This window comes from Brassica rapa, chromosome A09, assembly GCF_000309985.2.
Source record: "Brassica rapa cultivar Chiifu-401-42 chromosome A09, CAAS_Brap_v3.01, whole genome shotgun sequence".
Taxonomy (NCBI): domain Eukaryota; kingdom Viridiplantae; phylum Streptophyta; class Magnoliopsida; order Brassicales; family Brassicaceae; genus Brassica; species Brassica rapa.
Window position 1 is genome coordinate 34230861 of NC_024803.2, and position 27329 is coordinate 34258189.

The 27329-nt window shown below is 39.3% G+C and overlaps 6 protein-coding genes across 10 annotated transcripts; 3 read left to right on the forward strand and 3 right to left on the reverse strand.

Moving 5' to 3' along the window:
- Positions 1-6223: 6223 nt before the first annotated feature.
- Positions 6224-7975, reverse strand: LOC103841271 (29 kDa ribonucleoprotein, chloroplastic). Its single transcript, XM_009117790.3, has 4 exons — positions 7501-7975; positions 7272-7373; positions 6663-7082; positions 6224-6567 (listed from the first exon to the last, which is right to left on the reverse strand). The coding sequence occupies exons 1-4, from the start codon at positions 7882-7884 to the stop codon at positions 6502-6504; spliced, it is 972 nt and encodes a 323-aa protein (XP_009116038.1). The 5' UTR covers positions 7885-7975; the 3' UTR covers positions 6224-6501.
- Positions 7976-8582: 607 nt separating this feature from the next.
- LOC103841272 lies at positions 8583-9790 on the forward strand. 2 transcript variants are annotated; one of them, XM_033281216.1, is made up of 3 exons: positions 8583-9157; positions 9228-9498; positions 9530-9790. In XM_033281216.1, the coding sequence occupies exons 1-2, from the start codon at positions 9025-9027 to the stop codon at positions 9494-9496; spliced, it is 402 nt and encodes a 133-aa protein (XP_033137107.1). In that variant the 5' UTR covers positions 8583-9024; the 3' UTR covers positions 9497-9498; positions 9530-9790. The 2 variants fall into 2 exon arrangements, with proteins under 2 accessions (XP_033137107.1, XP_009116039.1); XM_009117791.3 differs by having other exon boundaries at positions 8584-9157; positions 9228-9788.
- An 801-nt stretch (positions 9791-10591) lies between these two features.
- On the reverse strand, positions 10592-12773 carry LOC103841273 (serine/arginine-rich splicing factor RS2Z32). Of its 4 annotated transcripts, none has more exons than XM_009117792.3 (7): positions 12600-12773; positions 12325-12439; positions 11893-11932; positions 11665-11760; positions 11377-11570; positions 11194-11295; positions 10592-11107 (listed from the first exon to the last, which is right to left on the reverse strand). In XM_009117792.3, exons 2-7 carry the CDS (start codon positions 12429-12431, stop codon positions 10795-10797), a joined length of 852 nt encoding a protein of 283 aa, XP_009116040.1. In that variant the 5' UTR covers positions 12432-12439; positions 12600-12773; the 3' UTR covers positions 10592-10794. The 4 variants fall into 4 exon arrangements, with proteins under 4 accessions (XP_009116040.1, XP_009116041.1, XP_009116042.1 ...); XM_009117793.3 differs by having other exon boundaries at positions 12325-12446; positions 12600-12724; XM_009117794.3 differs by having other exon boundaries at positions 11893-12120; positions 12600-12691.
- Positions 12774-16534: 3761 nt separating this feature from the next.
- LOC117127825 (variant surface antigen E) lies at positions 16535-17557 on the forward strand. The gene is made up of 2 exons (XM_033278502.1): positions 16535-17225; positions 17313-17557. Exons 1-2 carry the CDS (start codon positions 16535-16537, stop codon positions 17555-17557), a joined length of 936 nt encoding a protein of 311 aa, XP_033134393.1.
- Positions 17558-17579: 22 nt separating this feature from the next.
- On the reverse strand, positions 17580-20657 carry LOC103841274 (ABC transporter G family member 20). The gene is made up of 3 exons (XM_033278503.1): positions 20541-20657; positions 20235-20477; positions 17580-20146 (listed from the first exon to the last, which is right to left on the reverse strand). Exons 1-3 carry the CDS (start codon positions 20655-20657, stop codon positions 19157-19159), a joined length of 1350 nt encoding a protein of 449 aa, XP_033134394.1. The 3' UTR covers positions 17580-19156.
- Positions 20619-26938, forward strand: LOC117128514. Its single transcript, XM_033281066.1, has one exon. It carries the CDS (start codon positions 21029-21031, stop codon positions 26858-26860), a length of 5832 nt encoding a protein of 1943 aa, XP_033136957.1. The 5' UTR covers positions 20619-21028; the 3' UTR covers positions 26861-26938.
- Positions 26939-27329: the final 391 nt, after the last annotated feature.

Sequence of the window (27329 nt, forward strand, 5' to 3'; positions counted from 1 at the left end):
CAATTTGAAGCTCTTAATGCTCCCAAAATCGATTTACCCTTCTTCTTTTTCCATTCTTGTGAACTAAACACAACATATATCTCACTTTCTCTCCACAATGAGCTAAAAAACCCAAGATTTTGATTCTAAAATTTTTATGGTTCATAGAGTCATAGAAGCTAACGATTCTGGGTGGGTGACTTTCGTTTGTGATTCTGTGTGCTTGGAGAAGCCTTATGTATGCTAAGGAACTTATCTCACCAATTTAAGGTATGACATCGAGTTTTTTTCCAGATCTGTTCGTCAGACGATTTACTTGGGAAGTCGTCTGGCTGTAGACGACTTACCTGGAAGTCGTCTGGCTGTAGACGACTTACCTGGAAGTCGTCTGGTCAACGCAGAGGTTATTTTTGCAATTGACTTTGAAATCTGTAACCTGAGACGACTGAAAGTTAAGTCGTCTACTATTGTTTGGTTTCAAAAAAATTTCCAAAGAACCTAGACGACTTACATTTCAGTCGTCATAGGTTAGTTTTGCATTTGACTGGATAATTTCAGAAGTTTGATTTCCCCAGACGACTTACATTTCAGTTGTCTGGCGAAAATTAAAATAATAATATTTTTTTAAAAGTAAACGACTTACAATTAAGTAGTCATAGGTTAGTTTTGCAATTGAAAAAAAAAACTTCAAGATTTAATTATACACAGACGACTTATAATTTAGTCGTCCACCAGACGACTTAATTGTAAGTCGTCCATGATTTTTTTCCGAGATTCTGGTCAAACCTGGTAAATCCTGGACGACTTACATTTCAGTCGTCTCGTGGACGACTGAATTATAAGTCGTCTGTATATAATTAAATCTTGAAGTTTTTTTTTTCAATTGCAAAACTAACCTATGACGACTTAACTGTAAGTCGTCTACTTTTAAAAAAATATTATTATTTTAATTTTCACTAGACGACTGAAATGTAAGTCGTCCAAAAAGTCAAACTTCTGAAATAATCCAGTCAAATGCAAAACTAACCTCTGACGACTGAAATGTAAGTCGTCTAGCTTTTTTGGAGTTTTTTTTTTAACCAAACAATAGTAGACGACTTAACTTTCAGTCGTCCGAAATAATAGATTTCAAAGTCAATTGCAAAAAAAACCTCTGCGTTGACCAGACGACGTATAGTTTAGTCGTCTAGACAACTTAGATTGAAGTCGTCCGCGTCTTCTCCACTAGTTTTTAAGTCTTCTACGTTAGTTTTTGAATAACTTGTATTTTTAAGAGTGATAAGTAACTTCAAGATATGTAAAACTCATATTTACAAAATATGTTCTCTCCCTTAGTTTTACTAAATTTGACTAAGTTTTTCAACACAAACTTATAAAAAAATATGATATGCTTTGACTAGTTACTATTGTTTGTTTCCATCTCTTAAGTATTATTGTTATAGACAATAATGATGACTATTGTTATGAGTTGGAAGAAGGGTTAAATGTTTCTTAAAATGTTGCATCAATATGAAGCTACCAACATTCTTGTTTATTAAGATGAGAAAAAGGCTATTGAAGTTTATTATTGCATATGAGAGATCCAAAAATAAGAAAAAGGCTACTGAAGTCTATTATTTCATTGATTTGTAAATGTGTAAACACATTGTTAGCACATTTAATACATCTTGGAAAACATTATTACTGATTTTAAAAAAAATTCACAACTAAAAGAGTAGACATGCAATTCACAAAACAGACCACAAACAAAACTATTATAGATTATTCCTCTACAAAGACAAGCTTGGATTCCACTTGAGTAGACAAGACCAGACGACTTTTAAGAAGTCCAGACGACTTCTAAGAAGTCCAGACGACTTCCAGGAAGTTTAGACGACTTTGTCAGAAGACTTTTAGGAAGTTCAGACGACTTCCAGACGACTTTACAGGAAGTCCAGACGACTTCCAGACGACTTCCAGATGACTAATAGGTAAGTCGTCCCAGATCTGAAAAACCTGCATATTAAATCCAGATCTGAAAAACCTGCATATTAAATCCAGATCTGAAAAACCTGCATGTTCAAAAACATTCAAATGGCTTAAAAACAGAAAAAATGAGTGAAAGATTAGATAAATCTACCTTTACAGAACACACAAAAATACATATCTAAAAATAATAGATCTACCTTTAAATTAGTGGAAGATGAGTATCATCTAATTAAAAACCTGCAAAAAAGATACATTAGTAAGAAAGACATGAGACAAAACTGAAAAATTCATATAAAGTTTGGTGTTTTCAAGTCAAAGAAATTAGAGTGGGTTTGGAGAGTTTTAGTTTGGGAAAAAAGTAAGAACTTTATACAACTAGAAGTAACCAAATGAAGAAAAATCAGACATAATAACTTACCAAAACGCTCAGAAAAATCCAGACGACTTCCTGGAAGTCCAGACGACTTCCTGGAAGTCCAGACGACTTTGTCAGAAGACTTCTAAGAAGTCCAGACGACTTCCAGACGACTAACAGGTAAGTCATCCCAGAAGTCTAAGTCATCCCAGAAGTCTTCCAGATCAGAAAAACCTGCATATCAAATCCAGATCTGAAAAACCTGCATATCCAAAAACGTTCAAATGACTTAAAAATAGAGAAAATGAGTGGAAGATTAGATAAATCTACATTTATAGAACACACAAAAATATATATCTAAAATTAATAGATCTACCTTTAAATAAATGGAAGATGAATACCATTTGATTAAAAACCTGCAAAATAGATAGATTAGTAAGAAATACATGAGACAAAACTGAAAAATTCATATAAAGTTTGGTGTTTTCAAGTCAAAGAGATTAGAGAGAGGTTGGAGAGTTTTAGAATGATGAACATTACATTTTTGTTGCAGCCATTTGAGAGGAGGAGAGAGAATGTGTAAATTTTTCTTTATATAGGGAGACAAAAAATCTAATTAGGTTAAATATTTTTGACTCAGACGAATTCTTGGACGACTTACATTTCAGTCGTCTGGTGAAGAAATTAAAATAGACGACTTACATGTAAGTCGTCCAGAAGAGTTTAATATTTTTAGCGGGAAACTAAATATTTTTAGCGGGAAACTAAAATAGAAGACTTTCCAGACGACTTACAAGTAAGTCATCTGGTTTAAATTATTTAAGCGGGAAAATAATTTTTAAAAAAATTTTTAGGCGGGAATATTTGGACGACTTACATGTAAGTCGTCTGTTTTAATTTCTTCACCAGACGACTGAAATGTAAGTCGTCCGAGTAAAATGATCCGGTTAGGTTAAAACGTACATTGGTAAAATTAAAGGTTCGGTACGATGTGGACGACTGAAATATACGTCGTCCGAGTAAATTATTCAACAGACGACTGAAATATAAGTCGTCCACACCCTAAACATAACCCCTAAACTTAATTATCTAATTAAACACTTCATAAAACCAAATCAAACTTGAAAATTGTTTACTATACACAGAAATAAACACATATAGGTGAAAATAATTTTTGAAAAAAACATTTTAGTTTTCCAAAATCTAACCCTAACAATACATACAATACTGCAACATATGTTTGCCAAACTCCTAAACCAAAGTATTTCATGATTCACTACTTCCACTCATCTATCTTCAAAACAAATCAATTTTATCATATCTTAATTTATATCACTTAAAACTGTTTATAATTACTTGATTTTTATTTTTCACGCATCAAAATATATTTTTACAAGATTTATAAATTATTTTTAAAATAAACTGGTACTAGACGACTTACACTTCAGTCGTTCAAACGACTTCCAACATCTCAGACGACTCAGACGATTTACTGGGGATATATTCGTAAAAATTGCTTCTGTTTTTTTGTTTGGTCACAAGAGGCTGAGCTGTAATTTCATTAGGCTTTTAGGTTAGTTTTGCATTTGATTCAAGTTTGGGTATAGGTTTGGGATTAAAATCAAGTTGTGGGTTAGTTTTGGCAAAAACCCCAAGAAAGGTTCATTTGCCTTTGGTTAAATTTTATAACAAAAGTGCACTTTAGATACAAGACCTACATATCGTTGACAAAAAAAAGATACAAGACCTACATTACTCGATTAGTTACTTTAAAAAAATTTAAACCCAAGTAAATTTAGTTTTGCTATATGTAAGTTGTCGTAAAAAGAGTATCAGAGAGCTGCGAAGAAGAGTGAGAAGCAGAAGGATTATGTTTTTTCTTTGGTGAACAAAAGGCTTATGGTTTTCAAGAAACTCTCAACAATAAACAAAAAAGGATATAGACAATTAAAGATAGTGCTCTCGAAGTATAACACAAGCTTATATATATGATGAAGTCAAATATGAATTTGTGTATTGATGTGTGTAGATAAAGTGTGTGTGTGGCACCGAGAATACAAATGAAGCAGGAGAGCAGTAAAAAGGCTCCCTGCCTTCTAATTCGTTCAGACAAAAAGTGTACTTTAAGACAAACCATATTTAATTTGATGCTAATGATAGAAAGGGCAAATTACCACCTTATCACTGCGAAATTGAAGTTTATAGTATTCTTATATATTTGCTTGAAATAATAACATTAAAATGTTTTTCTTATTACATTTTATGTTATTTTTGTTAGAGATAACATAGCCTTGATCAACTCTATAATATTACGCATCTCTAATAACAAGGAATATTTAGTATGTTTATGGAACTGATATATGAGGACAAAAGGAGATGAGTTTAAAAAAGGAAGAAAACGCTTAACTTGCAGGTAGGAAGAGTGGTGGAAGTATGATGGAGAAAGAGCAAAGTGAATTCATTATTTTCGTGTTCTTTATTTATGAGACATAAATCTTCCATTATTTCACTTCAATGTTTCCTTCTCTTCTTTCGGTTATTGCCATGTCCCATTTGTTCTTAGCATTCCCTTCAAAACAATTTTTTTTATAGACCAATGGCGTCGAAGATACCCTTCGTCACGTGACATCCGCACAATATATATACATGGTTTGCACTAATCTGGCATTGTCGGATTAGTCAATATCAAGATAATTGGTGATTGTTCGATCCTACTATTATGATACTTGGTTTTGCCGGTTAGGTTTGGTTAGATTAAGTTGGTTAAGTTGCAAAGTTTGATACGGCTCACGGACCGTTTAGTTCGCTCGACTCAAGACTGCTTTTAGCCGATCGAATGAGTGACTGAAAGCAGTTGACCTGACGGCTTAATACAGCGGCCCGACCATTCGGTCCAACGAATTAAAAGCTCATCGAAGAAGGGCAAATTAAGTCACCAAAGGACGACTGATCGACTATATAAGAACATGTAGAGGCAACAAAAACGAATCTGAAATCAACCACACATATTTTCGGCGGCTAGAACTAGGGTTTCATTTCTCTTTCTCGCCGATTTGTAATTTTCAGCAAACTAGCTTTCGCCGTCTTGCTTTCTACCGCATATTTCCTTATTTATAGACCGGATAAACATCCTTTGATTTAATAAAACGCATTTGTTTCGACCCACCTACGAGTGCTCGTCTTTCTTACTAGTTTCCGACCGAATTCGGTTCAAACAGATACCACTGATCTTTTGCTTTGTTAGCTGTCTACTACTATGCTGATACGCCGTACGCGTATATATATAAGGTTAAGAACTTAAGATAAACAGGTGTAAAGTTAAACAATCTAACAAGAATTACAAAAGCCATCTTAACAAGCGCGGTTTACACGATTGAAACTATTAACAAACTTAGTCAGCTCAGTAAATGTGTGTTTTACGCTGATAATATTATTACGTACTAATGATTTTTCTTATGCTATTCAGTTGCAGCTACTATTAATGTCTACGCTATTAGGGCTGTTCGTTTGGTTGCCGCAGGTACCGGCGGCAGCGGCAGCGTCAACATTCTGCGTCAACTCTTGTTCGTTTCGTTGACGCAGGAACCGGCAGCAGCGGCAGCGTCCGAACGCTGCGTCCTGCGGCTGACGCCGATAAAACCTGCGGTCGCGATATGATATGCGGCAGCGGCAGCGGCAGCGTCTGCGAAACGAACAACAACTGTCCTCATTGACGCTGCCGCCGCCGCTGACGCTGCCGCTGCCGCTGCCGCCGAAACCTGCGGCAACCAAACGAACAGGGCTATTGTAGCGAACCTTTGCTACAGAGCCTTCGAGTTGTGAGTGGTAAGGCCACGTGACTTGCCGAGAAAGTGGCATCACATTCAGACGTGAGGATCTATATACTATTGCTCAGGCCCATTTTAAACTGGGATCGAATACTATGATTTGAAGAAATTTTAGTAAAGCAAAAACATCCGTCTAAGATTCAAATGGTACACTCTTTTGAACGGTCCACATACACTTGGTGGACAACAAAGTTAACGAAACAGCATAATGAAGAAATAAGTAAAAGTCCAAAACCCTAAGTAGTCTGCAAAAATAAAAGCAAAGCCCAAAACGACTTAAAATTAAGAAACAAAGCCCAAAACTCAAGATGATATACATGATACACCTCAAGAATCTGCAGTTCTTTGAGAGCAGTGAAGTGACATGGTCGCTCAAAACTGGCGCCTTGGTGGCCTAGCCTCAGCCTCAGAGACTCTAATCTGTCTTCCATCCAAATCCTTCAAAGAAAAACAAAATGTGTATAAGAGAGTTTGCTTGCACAATGACAAATACAACAATACTTAATGTGAAGAGAAGTGATAACACTACTTACTGCGCCATTCAAAGAGTTGATGGCTCTTGTGACCTCTTGAGGAGAGCCGAGTGTCACAAACCCAAAACCCTTGGATCGACCAGTGTCCCTGTCGTAAATGACCCTGGCCTCAACAACCTTTCCTTGCTCGCTGAACAAGCTCTCAAGAGCCGTGTCATCAACACCCCACGAAAGGTTTCCCACATACACACGGTCTGATGAACCTGACCCTGACCCTGACCCTGACCCAGACCCATAGCTGGAACGCTCAGACCCGTAACCAGAACGTCCTGAACGCTGAGACCCGTAGCCAGAACGTTCAGAACCGTAACTGGAACGTTCAGAACCGTAACCACCGCTTCTTGGTCCTCTGGAGAATGATTCCTCCCTCTTCGGTGGAGGAGGGCCAGCGTTAACCCTCAAAGCTCTACCCTCAAGTTCCTGCAATGTTCATGACAACAAGCTTAACAAAAACAACCCCAAGGTATAAATATCTAAAAAGACAAGCTTGCATCTTTAACAGAAAAACATAAACCATAAAGCCTCCACAAACCAAACAGAGTATTAACATACACACATAGGCAATTCAATAAAATATCAATAAGACAAGAGCACAGTTTATCTCCTTACATAGCCATTAAACTGCTGAGCAGCTGCTTCAACTTCAGCTGCAGTGGACATTGTCACAAATCCAAAACCTCTGCTTCTGCCAGTCACTTTGTCATATATAACCTACAAACAAAACCAAACCCACCATTTCATCACAAACCAAGACAAAACCAAATCTCAACTTCTCTTCAAAGACCCATCTCAAGAAAAGCTATAAAGAACCAAACTTTAGGAAGAGAATTAGTTATACCTCAACCATCTCAACAGTCCCGGCGCTCTCAAACAGCTGAGCGAGCTGAGCGCTGTCCACATCGAAGGAGAGGTTACCGACGAAGAGTTTGAGGTCGGCGGAGAAGGAGGAGCTGCGCTCCTGCGTCGGCGGGGGAGAAGAATCATCGTCGGTGAACATGTCGTCTTCCTCCACCTCGAAATCCGATGATACGGCGACGTTTCTGGAGAAACGGGACGGGTGTTGGGCGGGGGAGGAGGAGCATTTGACGGCGGAGGAAGCGAAGATGGAGTGGAGTTTGAAGGAGAGGGAAGGTGGGAGAACGGAGGCGGAGCGGGAAATGCAGAGAGGAAGGGATTTAGGGTTGAAGGAAGAAAGGGAAACGGAGGAAGCGGAGGCAGACATGGCTCACTTTCTCTTCTCTCTCGATGTGCTTTGGGGGAGGGGATAAGGTTTAAGGGTTCTTCGGGAGATTTGAGAGTGAGGAGATAATAAAGGAGTCCAGTTTTTAGATATTTATCTCCCACTTGGATGTTAAAATCTAAAACTCTTTTTATTTTGCAAACTTTTCGTAAAATAAGATTTTTTTTTTGTTCAGCTGTGTACATACATTTCAAATGTTATTAAAGGTAAAATAATAGAAATTTATACAATTCTCTGTTGTAAGAAAAAATAAATATTGTGTCACTTTATTTTTTTAATAGTATTTTTTGTTTAACTTATGTTACTGATTAACTGAAAATATATTCATAATTTCACAATAAGAATACAATTGAGGAACTTGAAGTGAATGGTTTGTGTGATAAGATCTTGTCTGTTCAATTTGAATGGACAGTGGAGATTAAGAGAAGAAAATATGAGAGTGGGTCTAGTGAGAAGATAGACCTAACTAGAAGCCAAAGGATGATGCAACTAGATACTATGGACTGATGCTCCAGCATGGATCTTCAACTTGTCCTTTTAATTATTACTTAACCCCCTCTTGAAAACTTATCATTTTGAGGTCTATGTTAATAATGTTAACCTTACTTAGTTTTATTTGTTTTTTGATATTTGATTTTTTTTCTTACAAATGAAAAGGCCTTTGTTTGCTAATTATCATTATCTCTCACCAAGCTTTTCCAACCAAAAACTTAATAGCCTTTGCAGAATTTTCAATTAAGATTCCTATTAGTGATTTGCTAAGGAACCGGAAAGAGTTGAGAATTGGGCTCAGTACCACTTCTTGGCCTACTCAGCCCACAGTCATGTAACTAACAAGTCCTACAACACAAGTTGGCCCAACTTTTCTAAATATAAATCGTACCGGTTAGGTGTTAAAGCTAGCAATGTCCGGTCCTGAGCTGATATTTCCCAAAGCTGTTAACCGTTAAACAAGTAATAGCCAACCCGGTTCGCACAGAAACGGGACCCATTCACATCCCACGTGTCGCTAGTGAAGATGGACCAAGAGATTGAAAGGCTAAGGAAAATCACATTGTCCGGCAGAGAATCGAAGAAGACACAACAACGCTCACAAGATCCTCTTTTGTCCGTACTGAAACGATGAACATTTCTGCTAGAATCTCCTCCGTGTTAAGATCCTCTAATCTCTGCCTGATAACCCCTAGATTCTCATCTTCCTCTAGATTCCTCTGCTCCAAAGGGAACCCCGACGAATCTCCCAAAAACGACAATGGTGAGAAAGAATCAAAGCTAGTGCTTATGTCTCGTTCTTACATCAGATTCTTGATTTATTATGGTCTCAGGTGATAAATCGTCGAGGGATTGGGACAAAGCGTGGAAGAGTTTCAAGAAACAAAGCAAGAAGACATTCTTCTCCCAGTTCAACGTGGACAAGTACGTGACGTGGAATCCTCCGAGATCGGAGTTTCCGTTGTCGGAAGAAGTTGATCCTATCAAAAGGACAGAGAGATCTAATCTCATGCTCTGGACAAGTCCAAAGTTCACATTAGTTGGAGCCATCGTCATTGTCTCATTCCTCCTTCTCTACACAATTCTTGCTCCCGTCAAGTGAAAAATTGTTCTCCTTGTGGTGTAATTTAGCTTCTGAAATGTGTTCCTAAAAAGGGTAGTTATTGTCAAATTTGCGATCTAAATGATAATATTAAGATAATTGATTGCAAACTACATTTCAGTAGACAACTAGTCGTGGAACTCAACCTCTACTACTCTATGCCTTGTGTTAAAATATTTGAAAATATTTTAATAGGTTGCAATTGATTCTAAGACGGATTAAGGAAGAAGGTACAATATTGACCCAAATTGTAAAATCGCATGCATTATTTTTTCAAAATTAGCCAGAACAATATAATCTTAGATGTAAATATTTAATCATTCATGCCTCTGAGATAAACATTTGAATATGCTTTAGTATACTACTACTTAAAAGAAACATTTGAATATATATAGATATTTGAATTTTTTTATAATGCCCGCCTCTTGTAGCACGCTGGTCTGCGATGGCATTTCATTGTGCAACGTGTGACCAGTTCGAAGCTCGAGCGAGGCACCCAAAAAGAGAGAGACCAAGAAAGTAGTAGAGCAGTAGAGAGCGTCTTGTTAAGATTAAAAATGAGGTATTTCTAAATATCTTTTTTTCTCCAAAAAAAAACTATGTATAAGTGCTGTAATGATGAAGACTAATGAATTCAATAAAACAAAAAACAAAAGGAGACAAATAGGCAAATGAGGATCAGCTGAGGTGAAGACAAATTTAAAATTGTATAATATATAGTATTTCATATGTTTACGAAAGTTTTGATTATTATTTTTATGAATTTAATGTAAGCTACTTATGAGTCATTACTAAATAAGCAAACCAAAGACGGCCAACACAAGAGGCTCGGTATGTTCCTAAACACGAAGCCAGTACGCTTCTTTCAAACGCCATTAGTCAAAAAACCTCGCCGAGTCAACATTGAACCCGAACTACACACCTTATCGGCTTCTTGGGACTTTCGAGGTTTCGCATAGTATGCTTTGTCGGAGCAGGATTTTGAGGCTGAACACAAACCAACTTAGTCGTTGGGTTCCAAAAGAGTTACTTTGAGGCTGAATACATTTTGCAGGAGCAATTTTAACAGAAACAGCTGACCATAAATAGAGAAAGCATAAAATAGTTGAAAGCTTTATTCTTCCGAGAGTTAACAAACGAGAATATTATAAAATGTCTTGCTATAAAAACAAATTTATGAAACATAACAAAGTTTAAAAGTAGTCTCAAGACAAACCAACGAGTCAACAAAGTAAAAGTTCAAGGAACAACATACAATGATGCATTGAGATTCTTACCCTGCTGGGGAAAATGAGCCATCAAGGTGACTCGCTGCCTTTAGGGGAAGAACGGTTAAGCTCAGGCTCATCATCAACGGGGCTCCTGTCTTGAGGACTTTCTTCACCTCCCGCAATGGGACTCACAGAGCTCTTGCCATTACCATTTTCTCTTGGGCTGCCTTCATAGTCCGACCCATCTTGCTTTTCTAGTTTTGGGCTTGCATCTACGACTCTTCGGTCTGGACTCAGGCTTTGGTCTTTGCCTCTGGGAGATACGGATCGCTCCATTGGCTTAGGACTAAGTGATCTATCCTCAACGCTTCTCTCTCTTCTCACTGGCGATCGTGAACGGCTGATGAAACAAAAGTGCATCAGTTAATAAGAAAAGATCCATAGCTTCATGCAAACACAAGAACGATCTAGTGCATGCTTTCTAACCTGTAGCTACGACCACGACTGTAACTACGGCTCCGGCTTGGGCTTCTTCTGCGGCGAGGGGAGCGTGATTTAACTGGTGACCTGGAGTAGCTTCCACCACGCCTGGTTTATTACAATCCAAAGAGGTATCAGAAAAGGTTAAAAGGAACTTTTCACAAACAAGGATTTAGAAATTACAAGTACCTGGCCTTCTTAGGACTAGGACTGTTCTTGCAGTTTCTCTCAATGTGTCCTCTTTCACCACATCGGTAACATTTGTTCTTCCAGTCTCCTGCTGTGCAGTCTCTAGCCCAATGACCATCAACACCGCAGTTAAAACAGCGACCCGAACCAGGAGGTGGACCTCTGCTACCACTGTCTCGAGAACCACGAGGTGCCTATCATAAATTAAAGATTTTTGAATGACATTATCAGTAATTTACATCGAACCAGTGGAGAAACTAATAATAGGAGACAGAACAAACAACTAACCCCTCTAGAAGCCTCAACAGTGATGCGACTCCCATCGAAGTCTCGTCCATCTAAGTAGTATCTTGCGTCATCAGCATCACGAGGATCGCTAAATTCCTGCTCTCAACATGTGAGGAGGGCCAATAATAGATGCACAAAATGTATATATATATATGTGTGTGTGTGCGTTCGAGGATAGACTAATCAAAACCCTCTGATAAAAAGGTGATAGGTATTAATTAAACTTACAACAAAGGCATAGTCACGCTTCATATCAACATCTCGTACTCTGTGGAAAGTGCAATCAAGGGGCCCATCATTACTTAAGGAACTTCCAGTCAAAAACATGCAATTAAATCAACAAACAAAATCGCCGATGCACTCTCTATACACCAGGCGAGAGTTGCCACCCATTACACCAAGTCCACAGTACACTCATCAAACATCTCCAGGTTAGGCAAACCCCCCCAGAGAAACCTTCAACAACATCATTTAAGTTAACAAAGAAAACAAAACACTAACCCTAGATCCCAATAGTAGCAAGACAAAGAACCCCTTAGCTTCTCCCCTAAGACAATTCATTCCGGTTTCATACAAAAAAATAACTAAAATCTAAGAACTTAATTTCCCACAAGACCAATCAAGATAGGCCAATCAAATTAAATAAATTGATGAATTTACCTTCCGTATCTGCTGAAAAGACGTTCAAGATCCCTGCTACGAGTTCTAGACGACAAGCGGCCGACGTAGAGGCGAGTGTTTCCATATCGATCATCAAATCGAGGCATTGTCAAAGCTGCAAACTTTGCATCATAATCAATCAGGCGCATGTGTATGAATCTCTTATCAAATAGATAAGAACAAAAAAAATCACAGGGAAGATTCGAGAAACTGATAATTAAGAGAACGAAGATTAATAAAAGAGGATCTAATTGAACACAGACTCTTCTTCGTACCTTGAAACGGCGATGGGGGAAGGAGGAGAGTAACCCTAATTAATTTCCAAACGAAGAAGAAAGTGAACCAAGGACTCGACAAAAAGTCTTGGATTCGTGACCCCTTTATCTTATAATGTCGGAACCGACGAGATTCAACGGTTCAGATTCGTTGTGGTTGTTTTAATCAACGTTACTTGTTTTAAAAGTAACTTTTTTTGCATTTTTCGGCAAAATTTGAGTCAAATTTATGGTAAAAATCTACTATAAAATAATAAAAGCATGTTAAAAAAATATTCCCTTAAACTTTTTATTTTTATTGCTATGACTAAAAACTAAATATTTTTAGAGAAATATAATTATTTCTATAAGTACAATCATATTTTTATTTACATAATATTTTTAAATGATGGCTGTAGAGTAAAGTCAATTCAATATAACTCACTTCCAACAACCTTGGGGTTGATGTTAGTGATCAAGATAACTTTTAGTTCATCCCCGTAGCTTGTCACCTTTTCGGTAAATGCGAAAGCTAAACTGTCAAACATGCTACACATACATTCACGTTTATGTTTTCATTCAATGGTAAGAATATTCATTCAGTTTACGTTAAGAAATACATTCAAAAACTTTAATATATAGGTTTTTTAAACCTAACTAGATTTCCACCCGCACAACCGTGTAGGTATATATTTTCACATTTATATATATAGATATTTGTTTTATATAATTATTATATATTTTTAATGTTACTCACATATTTAAATATTTGTATAATTATACCAAATATAATAATTTTATAGTTTTTATGCTGTAAATTAAAATCATCATATATATATGTTATTTATTATATATTTGTCTTATTAAATTTGCGTTTGATTACTAGACTAAAATTTTTAAAACATGAAACAACATATATGAAAACAATTTTGTATTTAATTTATTATAATCATGATCTGTAATTCAAATCGCTAGATTTTTTTAGTAATTTTAAATGTTTATTAATTTTATATAATAAATTACAGTATATTAAAAAGTTTAAGATAAGTTAAAATTTTTACATATATTATATAGTTTAGTAATATTAACCCGTTCTACCAACATATTATATTTTTAGCATAAATATTTTATATTTATGAAAACAAAATATGTTAACTTATCAATTTAAAATAATTTTATCATATTTTGTATAACTTTTTTATTTTAAAATGATAGATATTATTATAAAATTTATAAAATAGGATATAATTTTATTCTTTTAGTAACATTTCATTACTAATTACAAAATTAGTTGAAAATATTTATATTCAATTTATGACAATTAAGATCTTATTATAATCTTTTTCAAGAGATTTGTTAGTATTTTAATTTTTTTTTTAAAAAATTAAAAGATATTATGATTAAAGTAGTTAAAATATTATATATATTAGCATTAGTGATATACATTTAATATAAAATTTAAATGATGGTCCAAATAAAATATTACTCATCAAAAAATCATTATTTTTATTTTATTAGAAAACAAATTTGAAAAAATTAAAATAGAAATAAATATTTATTTCTAACAAAATCTTTAAAAATTATTAGTAAATGTATTTTTGAAATTAATTAATTTTATTTTATTTTAATTTTCGTATATAAACCAAAACTATATTCAATTTTAATTTCTAATTATATTTTATGATAATTTAAATTAAAACTAACTAATTTTTGAAAGTAAATTTAAAAAGATTCTAAGAAAATTTTAAAAAGATTTTGTTAGAACATTTTAATATATTCATTTGTATTTCAAATAAAAAGATAAATATATTATAAGATATAATAATGAATTTATGTAAAATATGATATTTTCTAGGAATAGTCCAAACTAAAAAAAATCACACATGAAAAGAAGTCATGACTTCTGTTTTAATATATTAGATATATAGCCATTGCCGAATATATACAAAAATTGGTTAGTATAGTACTAAAAATCAGGATATTAAGCAGAAATAACATTGTTAATATTAATTTAAGGAAAACACCATAAAAATAATATATGAGCACTTAAGGCCCTATCAGTAAAAAAACCTCATAAGATCTGATGCTTTATATGACAACTTTTGTCCGGTTATATTGCGATGATAAATAATCTAAATCAAAAAGATATCAAATGAGATGTGACAACCATTTTCTATAGTATGGAAAAGGAAAATGGAAGGAATCAGTAAATTTGTTATATTGAGCACCTCCCATAAGCTTCATACTAACAACATTGTGATCAAAGTAGAAAGTCATCTAAAGGTCTTATATCTTTTGATAATTTGATTCGTATAGAAGGCACAAAATGAAAACGTAGTCAGGTGTTAAAATCAGTTTTAGGTGGATATATCCTAAGAATACAATTTCTGAGTGTGAAGCTTGGCATATTGCTAGTAAGCAACCAGCGGAAAACTGCAAGGGAATATCACTAAATAACTACTAGAATTCTACAAAAAGAAACTAAAACCCTCTATTCTTTGATGATGATTTTCTACATTTTGGGAAAATGTTCTCTTTTGTCACTATCGAGTTGATGTTCCTATTTTCTTTCCATATTTATAATATACGTTGATGGTTTTTTGAAACGCTTTGTTTTGTTGATAATGATTTGCAATCTATTACATCATCAAAGAAGAATACCACAAGATAAAAATGAGAAACTAATTGTCTTTCTGCATCGGAAACTAGCAAGGATAAACATTAGTGATGACACATTAGCAGTACTAAACCGGTCTTATTTTGAAATAAGATAAATTAGATGTTCTCGTTCCAGCAGTAGCATCCGGACTTCTAATATTTTTAACAAAATCAAAACAAAAAATTTCATAGTGTAGATAAGTTTTTTTCTTCAATTGCTTTTATCAAGTTTGTTCCAAGTTAGCTTACCATTGAACAAATTTGAAATGAAAAGTACAATAAGCGATCTGAAAATATGGACGTAGGTGGAGACCGATGCAAGCTTCTCTTCTGAATCCTGAGATTTGAGTCTTTATTTCAGGAACTCATTTTCTTTGGAGGAGGAGACAAGATGCCATACACCAAGCAAGAAATCACACAACCACACAAAATAACAAAGCCTCACACCACCATAGTCACAAGAAATCAACACCTCCAAAACAGAGAGCGCTACTTACTAATGTTGAATCCCAACATCACTTGATACAAGACATAATCCTTCACCGGAAAGTCACACCAAAACAAAAACAAAGAAACAAAAACCAAACACAAAAAAAATCAACTTAAACTTGAAAAGACAAGGAGAATGAGACCCTCTCACAGCACCAGTGTGGAAATCCGGACCGGAGAGGGCCTCAGATTTGAAAAACGAAAAAAATGTTTTAACGGCCGAGAAAAATATCGCCTAATAGTTATATTGATCATAATTCAAATAAAATAAACTACTGTTTCCAGATAAAATCTTAACGAATTTAACTTTGCATGTGCATTCCACGTTTGAGGGGAACCAATCTTTGACTTATACTTAGATGTATATGTTACTTCACCAAATGCATAGTATAAATATTTACAATCACGTCGAGCATTTCGAGTATTATATATTTGGAGTTAGTCTTTGACAAATATAATTGTGTTGCTTAACATTTTACCAAAAAAAAAATATAATTGTGTTACAACTTAATATATGAAATTTAATAATTATATCTAAAATCTCGATGGTTTAACAATATAAATTATGAAATTTAATTACTTAAAACATATCATTATGGCATATCACGAAAGAAAAAAAAAGTTTGAAGAAACATGAAATCCTTGTTGGAAAAGGATTTTGTTTTCTCCAATATATATTAGGAATTGGTTTAATGATGCCGACCTCGGTATTCTTATAAATACATACACTTATAAACCTCGAAGAAAGCATCCCAATTACAAAATCACAAATTGCTCAAAATCAAAAGCACGTACGAAGAAGAGAAAAGATGTCGCTGTCTTTTTCACAAACGAAGTTACTGGTAATCCTTGTGGCCTTTGCATGCGTCTTCTCATCAGGCTCAGAGGCATGGAGCTGGAGTTGGAGCTCCGGTTCAGGCTCAGGCTCAGGCTCGGGTTGGGAATCCCACGGCTCAGGCGGATCAGCCTCAGGTTCGGGTACAAACCCTGATGGTTCGCACTGGAGTTGGAAGTGGGACACACGGTCAGGCTGGAGATGGAGGTCAGACTCAAACCATCCGAAGCCAGGCTCGTCGAACCATAACGTTACGAAGCCTGAAGGCTCATCAAATCATAACGTTACGAAGCCTGAAGGCTCATCAAATCATAACGTTACGAAGCCAGGCTCATCGAACCATAACGTTACGAAGCCTGAAGGCTCATCAAATCATAACGTTACTAAGCCAGGCTCATCGAACCATAACGTTACGAAGCCAGGCTCATCGAACCACAACCATAATGTTACAATGCCAGGCTCATCGCACCATAACCATAATGAAACGAAGCCAGGCTCATCAAAACATAACGATTCGAGGTCAGGCTCAGACGATAACGATTCAAGGAACCCGGTCTTTGCAACACCAAGAGAGGTCGTAGTGGGAGGATCACGTGGATGGAACTACTGGGTGGATCTTGAAGAATGGGCTTCCAAGACTACTTTCCATGTCGGCGATGTTCTTGGTAAGTATATATTGTCTATTTTTCTTGTGTCTTTAGATGATTTTATAAATAGTTTTTTTGGCTAAAATTCGTGTTGATTATTTGCAGTTTTCGAGTACAACAATATGACAGACCGAAGACATGACGTGTACTTGCAAACAAATCTGTGGAGTTACAGGACCTGCAACTTCGAAAGTAGAAATAAGATTGCTTCATCGGAGGAGAATGGATCTAAAGAGAGCTTCAAATTTACTCTTGCAATGTCACAGCCTTACTCTTTTGCATGCGGAGAGGATAACGGCTATTATTGCCGTACCTATAACATGAAGTTCAGCGTTCTCCCAGGCGCCTGAGTCCTCTCGTCTATCCGACTCAACCCTTTTGCCTCTTTTGCCTTTTTTTCTTAATGCAACATTATTATTAGAGTTGCTATTTTTTCTTAGTTAAGGTTTTCTTATTACATAAAGATTTTGAAGAGTTAATAACTAGATGACTTCCCACTTAAATATTACTTAAGTAAGTTTAGTACATAATTAAAATTTATTAAAATTTCGAAAAATCACATTTGTTGATAAAAAAACTCAAACAATATAAGATTAATTTCAAGACATTTTGGAATATATGTGATGATCGCTTGGGATTCAACTTTATACTTTAGCTTTATTTATTTTAAATGACTAATCTTAACCAAATGATGTAGTTATATTTTTTAAATTAAAGCCTACCTACATCATCTACAATTTTTTTGTTCAGGTTTTAGTTTATTTTTTCAAAACAACAATTAAAGTGATTTAAAAGTTGTAATATTTTTTACAGCAAAACAACATAGAATGCAAGGAAAAAAAACACAGACTAAATCTTACATCTAAACTTCTACATATAAAGTCCAACCTTTTTTTGCTTCCTCACATTTCAATAGAAATATTTGGGTACAAAAAGAGCAAAGTAGCCACTAGTTGTTTGACAAAGAAAAATTGACAGAAAGCAATAAGTAGCCTAACTATTATCGAGTTCGCGGGGACATTGTATCACTCTAAGGCCAAGTGTCTAGCAATAATTTGATTTCTGTCCAGCAACCTTTCTAAACCTCATCTTTTCCACGTTGGGTCAGTACCTAAGATATTTTGGGTCCAATAGGAAACTAAAAATAACGCTTTCAAATGATACATAAAAATTTTGATCTATAAAAATGCAAAAAAAAATTACTTCAACTAATCATTTTCGTTTAAAATTTTGTCACCATAAAAATATAGGGTTCGGCAAAAAACTGAATCTAAAAAACCGAACCAAGGCCGATCCAAAGAATAGTATTAAACTTTAACCAAAATTAGTTAGATATCTAAATGGGTTCAAAATTTTGGTATCTAAATAGCCAAAACCGAACCCGATCCAAACCGTAATATTTTAGGTATCTGAATATATCCGAACAAGATTTATATACTTAAATATATTAATTACTTTTAAATTTAATAGCTAAAAGAATATACAAAATATATAAGACGCTTTTAAGTTGTCCAAAATACTTAGAAATATACAAATAGTTATAAGTACATGTTTAAAATAGCTAAACAATACTTATAATACTTAAAATACTTAAAATATCTATTGATTCCCTGTCCAAATATTTAAGTTAAACCAATTTTTATGTTAAGTTTAAGTATCTTGGCATACATTATTCAAATTTATATGTTATATTTTATTTTAATTTTTAGATTTTGAAAAATTTAAAGTATATATGAACTGGTACTTGAATGTCCACATCTAATCAAATGTAAAAAACAAGTTTTTATAACAAAATGTATATTGTTTATAATAGATAAGTTCAATATTTTTTTTTAAAAAAAGTGTTTCGAAAATAAAGACAGACCTTTTAGTTACTTTATTTACACTAATCTCTTTTGCTTTCCTTTTATAAAATAAACTAAATTTACAGCAGTAAGATTAGTAAAAAATCAGCGCCGCTTGTTCTTGCTTCCGACCAAGAGTGTGAAGTAAAACAGAACCCTAAACAAGAACCCCCAAGCTACCGTGATCCACAAGCAATTCCATTTACTCATCTCCGTGATCCCCTGCTTCTTCAAAATATCAACCCCCGTCGTCACACACGTCTCCGCCGTCACATTAAACCCCAGAACACCGCTCATACTCTTAAGCAAATTGATTTTCACAGCATCCGGAACTTGTCCCAGCGGCGAACTATCAAACATCTGTATCCCTCTTACAAAGCACTTCGTCGGATCTTCAAACTCGTTCTGAAGCACACCTTCGTAAGGGTACTTCACGAGCGAGAGGTAATGAAACCATAACCAGTAGAGAGGGATCCTATCTCTGGCGATGAAGAATCCAGAGAAGAGGAGGAAGTAAGCTAAGATCGCTACAACCACCGTGAATCCAATCATCACATGCGATACGACGCCGGATAGGAACGTCACGAATGAGCTTCCCGCCCAAAACGCTGCCAAGATCGTCAAGAAGAAGAATAAGAACCCCTCGGAGCCTCCGGCGAGACCAACCGCAAAGAAAGTCGTGGCGGCGAAGGTAGCGGATAAGATAACAAGAGCTGGGAGGGAGATGATCGTGTGTGCGAGGACGTACGACGATCTACGGTAAGCGTTGTAAGCGGTTTCTCTCATGAAGATGTAACGCTCTTGGAGAAAGACTGGTATGGCTTCGGCGCATGTGTAGAACGTTGTTGACATTGCGAATGCGAAGAACCCTAAACGTTCTTGTATGCCTCTCGGTGAGTTATCTAGCTTCCAGAACATTGTAGCTAGGATTGTTCCGGTGACTAGCACAGCTCCTAGGCGGATTCCGAAAAGCTCTGGTTGTCTTCTTGAGTTTAGCATAGATCTTTTGGCAATGACTAGAATCTCAGTCCAGAATGGGTTTGCAAATGTTTGAAATGTTGATTTTAGGTTTGTTTCTCCTCTGGAGGACCGGTCCTGATCATAGTCAAGTGATTTTTAAAAAAATTACATATATATGCTCCCAAAATTTGTGAAAAAAGAATTATATAAACTTCGGACTAACCCTCAAAATCTCAGGACCGGCTCTGCAGGCGGAGACTAGCTTCTCTCTTGAGATGCTTGCGTTGATAGCGTCTTTGAGAGAGACATTAGTGTTTCTTGTGGTTTGGTTTAGGGTTTCCTTTGCTCTCCATTGCTTGTGAAACTCAACTAGGGTTTTAGTTCCTTCTGGTGAATCTTCCAGCTCACGTATTAGGTCAAGTGCGAACTCTGTCTTGTTCTCGTTTTCGGGGATAACGTGACCATACTGTTGGGGATGGATTTAACCCATCCACAAAGCCCATCGAACAAAGGGCCCAGTCCAGCAAACCGAGTCGACATCGGCACAGAAGCCGATTCTCGAGGCATCGACTCGACAGGGAGCGCCGATAGTCGAAGCAGAGAGCAAGCGAAGCGAGGTTGATCGACTCAACGGCTCAGCGAGCATCTCATAATCAGGCCCGAAAGGCCGACAAAGCCCAATCAGTAAAAAGAGATTAGGTTAAGGTAATCGAACAGAGTATAAAAGGAGAGGAAGGCAAAGGAGAAAGGCATCGACACTTAGCTACACAAACTTAGCGGCGAGATTAGGGTTTATCATCCGTACAGTCATTTCTCTGCTATTTGTACTTTTCCGGTTTAAGCTCTCACGAGCTCCGGCCTGCTTTTACTTTCTCCACCTTTGTAACATCATCTCGAAATCTAATAAACGCCTCTGTTCGACCCATTTTTAGTATTGTTTACTTCACCGAGACCAAACTCACCTTAAACAATTGGCGCCCACCGTGGGGCGAACAGACTTAGCGTTTCTAGACCGATATGACCACCGGAGGTACGAACCTTGATACCTCCGGAGAGGAGCCGGCACTCACGCCTCCTCCCCTCCTCTCGTCGGAGTTCATGAGTTCAGTCATAGCCCGACTTGCTCATCAAGAAGAAGTTCAGAAGACGACGAACGATCAACTCGCCGCTATCGTAGCTGCTCTTAGCACCTCCACCGGTAACTCACAACCGCTTCGTCGTCACCTTTTCAATACAAACCCCCCTACTCCGGCAGAAGGACGATCGACGAACCCAGTCGATCCTACTCTCCAACTCGCGGAAACCCTAGCCGCCGATGTTTTTCCTACAACGTCAGATTCATCGACCGTCCGAGAACTCGCCGAGCTTAAACTAAATTTCCAACAAATGAGTTCAAGGATCCACCAAGCAACGAGCGCAGTACCCGAGATTGACAGTGTCATCGCATCAACATCGCGTACTCCTTTCACCGAGGAACTGACGGAGGTTAAACTCCGAAAGATGGACAAGTTGCGTCTTCCAGAGTACAAACCAGGAGGAGATCCCGTCGAGCATTTGACAGCTTTCAATATTGCGGTAGCAAGGGCCAGACTCGCCCCCGACGAAAGAGACGCGGGATACTGCCAACTCTTCATTGAAACACTCAACGAGCAAGCCTTAACCTGGTTCTCGGGACTCGAAGAGAATTCAATTAGAAGCTTCAAAGAGCTCTCCTCGGCCTTCCTCAAGACTTACATCATGTTCACCAAGCGCGAAGCAACGGCTTCGACCCTCTGGAACCTCAAGCAAACGAAGGACCAGAATCTTCGTGATTACATGGAGCGCTTTAAATCCGTCGTGTCAAGGATCAACATCCCAGACCACATCGCCGTTGATGCCTTGAGGAATAATCTCCTTGTGGAATGTAAGTTCCGAGAAGATCTTTATCGATGCACCGCCACGACGCTGCAAGATGCCGTTGCTCGTTCCCACAACTTCATTCGCATGGAAGAAGACACTAAAGCCATCTTGAGCAAGCACAACCCGGCGAAGCAATCGGCTCCTAAGAACGCCGTCACAGCTCACATCGAACCTCGTCAGCACGCCCCAAGCGATAAAAATAACCGAAAGAACGGTCTCCTTTACGTTGTTGACGAAAACGGGAAGAAGTGGAACACCTTTCATCGGGAAACGGATCCTCCAAGGGAATCCCCCCGAGCAACCGCCCCAGCCACGGTCGCCCAGGTCGATTCGGCAGCGGGATCTTCCCGGACCCCACCAGGGCTTACTAAATCGTGCAAACTCCACGGTGTAAAAGGCCACGACACTTCAGAATGCAAAACACTTTTCGCGCAATTCCTCTCCTCACTTGAAAGCGGTGAAATCAAGATTCCTCCTCCGAAGCCAAGAAGCGAGAACAGTTGGAGCAGAAACAAGGACAGGAAAAATCAGCGAAAAAATCCGGCTAAACCGCGTCAAGACGACCAAAAGCCAAGGAATGCCGAGCAAATCCCACACCCAAACGACGATGGTGACGCCTCGGCTGACGAAGATCCGCCGGCAGCCAGACAAAGGATTGAAGTTATTCGCGCCCAACCGGAGTCTTCATCAGACGAAGATAGTGATCTCGAGGAAACCCTCGACCCGTTGGACTTGCGCGTACTTCTCAAACGAAAGACCACGGCGACGAACGACAAGACTCCCGGATCTTCCGATCTCCGAGTCGAGCTCAACGCCAAAAGAAGTAAGCGTTCGCTGAGCCCAGGATCTTCACTGGCAACTACTGACGGTAACCATATCGTCGATCTACGAGATCAACTTAACGCGCGAGTCGGTGATCTGCGTACAAAGCTGGACCACAAAAAAGCCGGGCCGCCGAAAGAAAGCGAAGACCTCCGAGCTCTTCTCACCAGGAAGCAATCGAATACCAGGCCGCGGATCAACGTGATTATGGGAGGATCTCCACCGTGCGGGGATTCTGTACGAGCGGTCAAAGATCACCGACGAATGGTGGACACCTCGCAGCGCTGGCCACAGAAGTCCCCAGCTGATCCTCCAATCTCTTTCTCGACCGAAGACCTTCTCGGAGTAAACTTTCCTCACAACGACCCTCTTCTCGTCGTTTTGGCTATTGACAAATATGACGTCACCAAAGTGCTGATCGATACCGGAAGCTCGGTCGATATCATCTTTCGCGAAACTCTCGAAAAAATGGGAATCGACTTAAAAGACGTGAAGCCATCTTCCAGAACTCTCACCGGCTTTAACGGCTCCTCTGAAGTGATCATGGGAACTATTCGTCTCTCGGTACAAGCTGAGGGAGTAGCTCGGATGGTCAAGTTTTCGGTAGTCAGCACCAAGGCTCCCTACCACGTGATACTAGGTACCCCATGGTTATACTCCATGCGAGCGATCGCATCAACGTATCATCAGTGCGTTAAATTCCCGGGAATGGACGGTACTATTAAGACAGTAAGAGGAGATCAACGGGCTGCGCGAGATCTCCTAATCGCCACGGTAAAATTGCAGCGATCTCAATCACTAGTCAACTCGATCTCCCCTCCTGTAAGCAAGATCTGCCCACAAAAAGAAGAGGTGCTCGAAGTCCCAGTCGACGAATCGGATCCAAGTAAAGTGCTACGAGTAGGCGCTTATTTGTCGGACGAGATGCAGCGCACTATCACGGATTTCTTGAAGCAAAACTTGTCTACCTTTGCTTGGTCGATGACCGACATGAAGGGAATCGACCCGTCCATCACGACTCACGAGCTAAACGTAGACCCAAATATCAAGCCCATTCGACAGAAGAGACGAAAGCTGGGTCCCGAAAGATCCAAAGCAGTTGTTGAGGAAGTCGAGCGATTATTAAGCGCGGGCTCGATAGCAGAAGTTCGTTACCCGGAGTGGCTCGCTAACCCAGTCGTTGTCAAGAAGAAGAACGGCAAGTGGCGCATGTGCGTCGATTTTACTGACCTCAACAAAGCTTGCCCGAAAGACAGCTATCCGCTTCCGAACATCGACAGGCTTGTCGAATCAACTGCCGGCAATAAAATGCTCACGTTTATGGACGCTTTCTCGGGATACAACCAGATCATGATGCATCCTGATGACCGAGAGAAGACGTCGTTCATAACTGATCGAGGAACGTACTGCTACAAAGTAATGCCCTTCGGGTTGAAGAATGCCGGCGCGACCTACCAACGGCTTGTCAATCGCATGTTCGCCAAACAGCTCGGTACAACGATGGAAGTCTACATTGATGACATGCTTGTCAAATCAATCCGAGCAGACGACCACCTGGTACATTTACGGGAGTGTTTCGACATCCTAAACGCGTACAAGATGAAGCTAAACCCGGCCAAATGCACCTTCGGCGTATCGTCCGGAGAATTCCTAGGCTACATAGTAACGCAGCGAGGAATCGAAGCAAACCCTAAGCAAATATCAGCTGTGCTCGATCTACCCAGTCCAAGAAACTGCCGAGAAGTCCAGCGGCTGACAGGCCGAATTGCAGCACTTAATCGTTTCATTTCCCGGTCAACCGATAAATGTCTCCCTTTTTATGATCTCCTCCGAGGAAACAAAAAATTCGTCTGGGACGATAAATGTGAGGAGGCTTTTGGTCAGCTCAAACATTACCTGACGACCCCCCCTATCCTGGCAAAACCAGATATAGGCGACGTTTTATCCCTCTACATTGCGGTCTCATCCGCCGCAGTCAGCAGCGTGCTAATCAAGGAGGACCGAGGAGAACAACGACCTGTTTTCTACATGAGCAGGAGGATGACTGGACCAGAAACCCGGTACCCGACACTTGAAAAGATGGCCCTGGCCGTCGTCGAATCAGCGAGGAAACTCCGCCCATATTTCCAATCACATTCGGTAGAAGTTCTCACCGACCAGCCGCTCAGAACTGTCCTGCAAAACACGAACAGAGCCGGCCGTCTTACCAAATGGGCGATCGAACTCGGAGAGCTCGACATCACCTATAAGTGCAGAACCGCTGCTAAGGCCCAAGTCCTCGCCGATTTTCTCGTGGAGCTATCTCCGGAACTCGCTCAAGATTTGGAAACCTCGGATTCAACATGGATCCTGCATGTCGACGGTTCCTCGACAAACAAAGGCTCTGGAGCAGGAGTTCAGCTTCAATCCCCATCGGGAGAGCTCATTCGACAGTCGTTCAGCTTCGGTTTCCCAGCATCAAACAAAGAAGCAGAGTATGAGTCACTCATCGCAGGCCTTCGCCTCGCCAAAGCAGTCAAGGCTAAGCGACTCAGTGCATATTGCGACTCACAGCTCGTCGCCAGTCAGTTCAGCGGTGATTACGATGCGCGCAACGATAGAATGGATGCTTATCTCCGAGTTGTACAAGCATTGGCTAAAGAGTTCGAATTCTTCGAGCTCACCAAGGTTCCTCGTGGAGAAAATGTCTGTGCGGATGCGCTAGCAGCACTCGGAAGCAAGCTACGCGATCAAGTCAAAAGGGCTATTCCAATTCATCGAATCGAGAAACCAAGCATCGACATCTCAACGGAATCAGCTAACTTCGTCACCACAGAACTCGAAACAACGCCCTTATCCGAGACCAACGACGACTCCGAGATGACAAACCAAGATCAGCTACTACCCGACTGGAGGACTGAATTCATCCAATACCTCACCACGGGCACACTCCCAACGGATAAATGGGCCGCAAGACGATTAAAGAGGCGCAGCGCGCATTACGTCGTCATGGAAGAAGAACTCCACCGAGTAACGGCTAACAAGGTCCTCCTGAAATGTATTTTTGCCGAGCAAACGCAGCTAGTAATGGCGGAGACTCACGAAGGAGCAGGTGGAAACCATTCTGGAGGTCGGTCACTAGCCCTGAAGATTCGGAACTTAGGATTTTTCTGGCCAACTATGAATACCGACTGCGAAGCATATGCCCGGCGATGCGACAAATGTCAACGACACGCTCCGAGTATCCATAGCCCAACCGAGTTGCTACGAACATCCGCAGCCCCTTACCCATTTATGCGATGGGGGATGGATATCATCGGACCAATGCCGAATTCTCGCCAACGCCGCTTCGTGCTAGTATTGACCGACTACTTCACCAAATGGATCGAAGCAGAAGCCTTCGCGCAGGTTACAGAGAAGGAAGTTCGTGGCTTTGTCTGGAAGAACATCATCTGTCGCCACGGTCTACCATACGAGATCGTGACAGACAACGGATCACAGTTTATGGCCGGAAGTTTTAAAGATTTCTGCAACAAATGGAACATCCGACTAAGCCCTTCGACGCCAAGATATCCTCAAGGAAACGGACAAGCAGAATCCTCGAACAAGATTATCATCGACGGAATCAAGAAGCGCCTTGACCTTAAAAAAGGACATTGGGCCGATGAACTTGACGGCGTGCTCTGGTCGCACCGGACAACCCCCCGAGGAGCGATAAAATCTACTCCTTTTTCACTCGCTTACGGGATGGAGGCAATGGCTCCAGCCGAGGTCAACGTAACAAGTCTCCGCCGGTCCAAGATGCCTCAGCATGTCGAGCTTAATCAAGAGATGCTGCTAGATGCCCTAGATGGGCTAGAGGAGAAGCGCGACCAAGCCTTACTTCGAATCCAAAACTACCAAAACCAAATCGAGAGTTACTACAACAAAAAGGTCCGATCGCGTCCTCTCGAGCTCGGCGATCTGGTTATGCGAAAAGTCTTTGAGAACACCAAGGAACCCAACGCTGGAAAACTCGGCGCAAATTGGGAAGGACCGTATAAGATCACTCGAGTCGTCAAACCAGGAGTATATCGACTCGAAACTTCCCGCGGAGAAGCAGTTCCACGAGCTTGGAACTCCATGCATCTTCGTCGCTTCTACTCGTAAAACGAGTACCCTTTCAGAACGAGTAAAATGATCTACATCACCGTTTTACTCGCAAAAAAAAAAAAAAAAAAAAAAAAACCGAGTAGATGCACCCTACGGTCACTTCTACTCGTCCAAGTAAATGACTACCAAGTCACTTTTACTTGGACCAAAATGAACTACGAAAGGCTTGATCCTCCCCGGAGGTACGTAGGCATCCCCTCTACGGGGTCCAGCCCCAACCTAACAAAAAATACATCTCGTCTCACTCCCTCGAGTAAAAAATGACGAGAGCCAAATGATGCTAGCCCCTTAACTCGAAAGCGGCGCACGAGCACTCATCCCACTTAGTCGACGATATCCTGATCAGATATCGAACGAAGGGAAAAACAGAGTTCCGCGTCACCGATGCTCGAGGCATTGACCGACTCACGAGCGAAATTTCTGGATCTTATTGCAAATCGAAGAATAATGAGTTGGCCGACCAAAT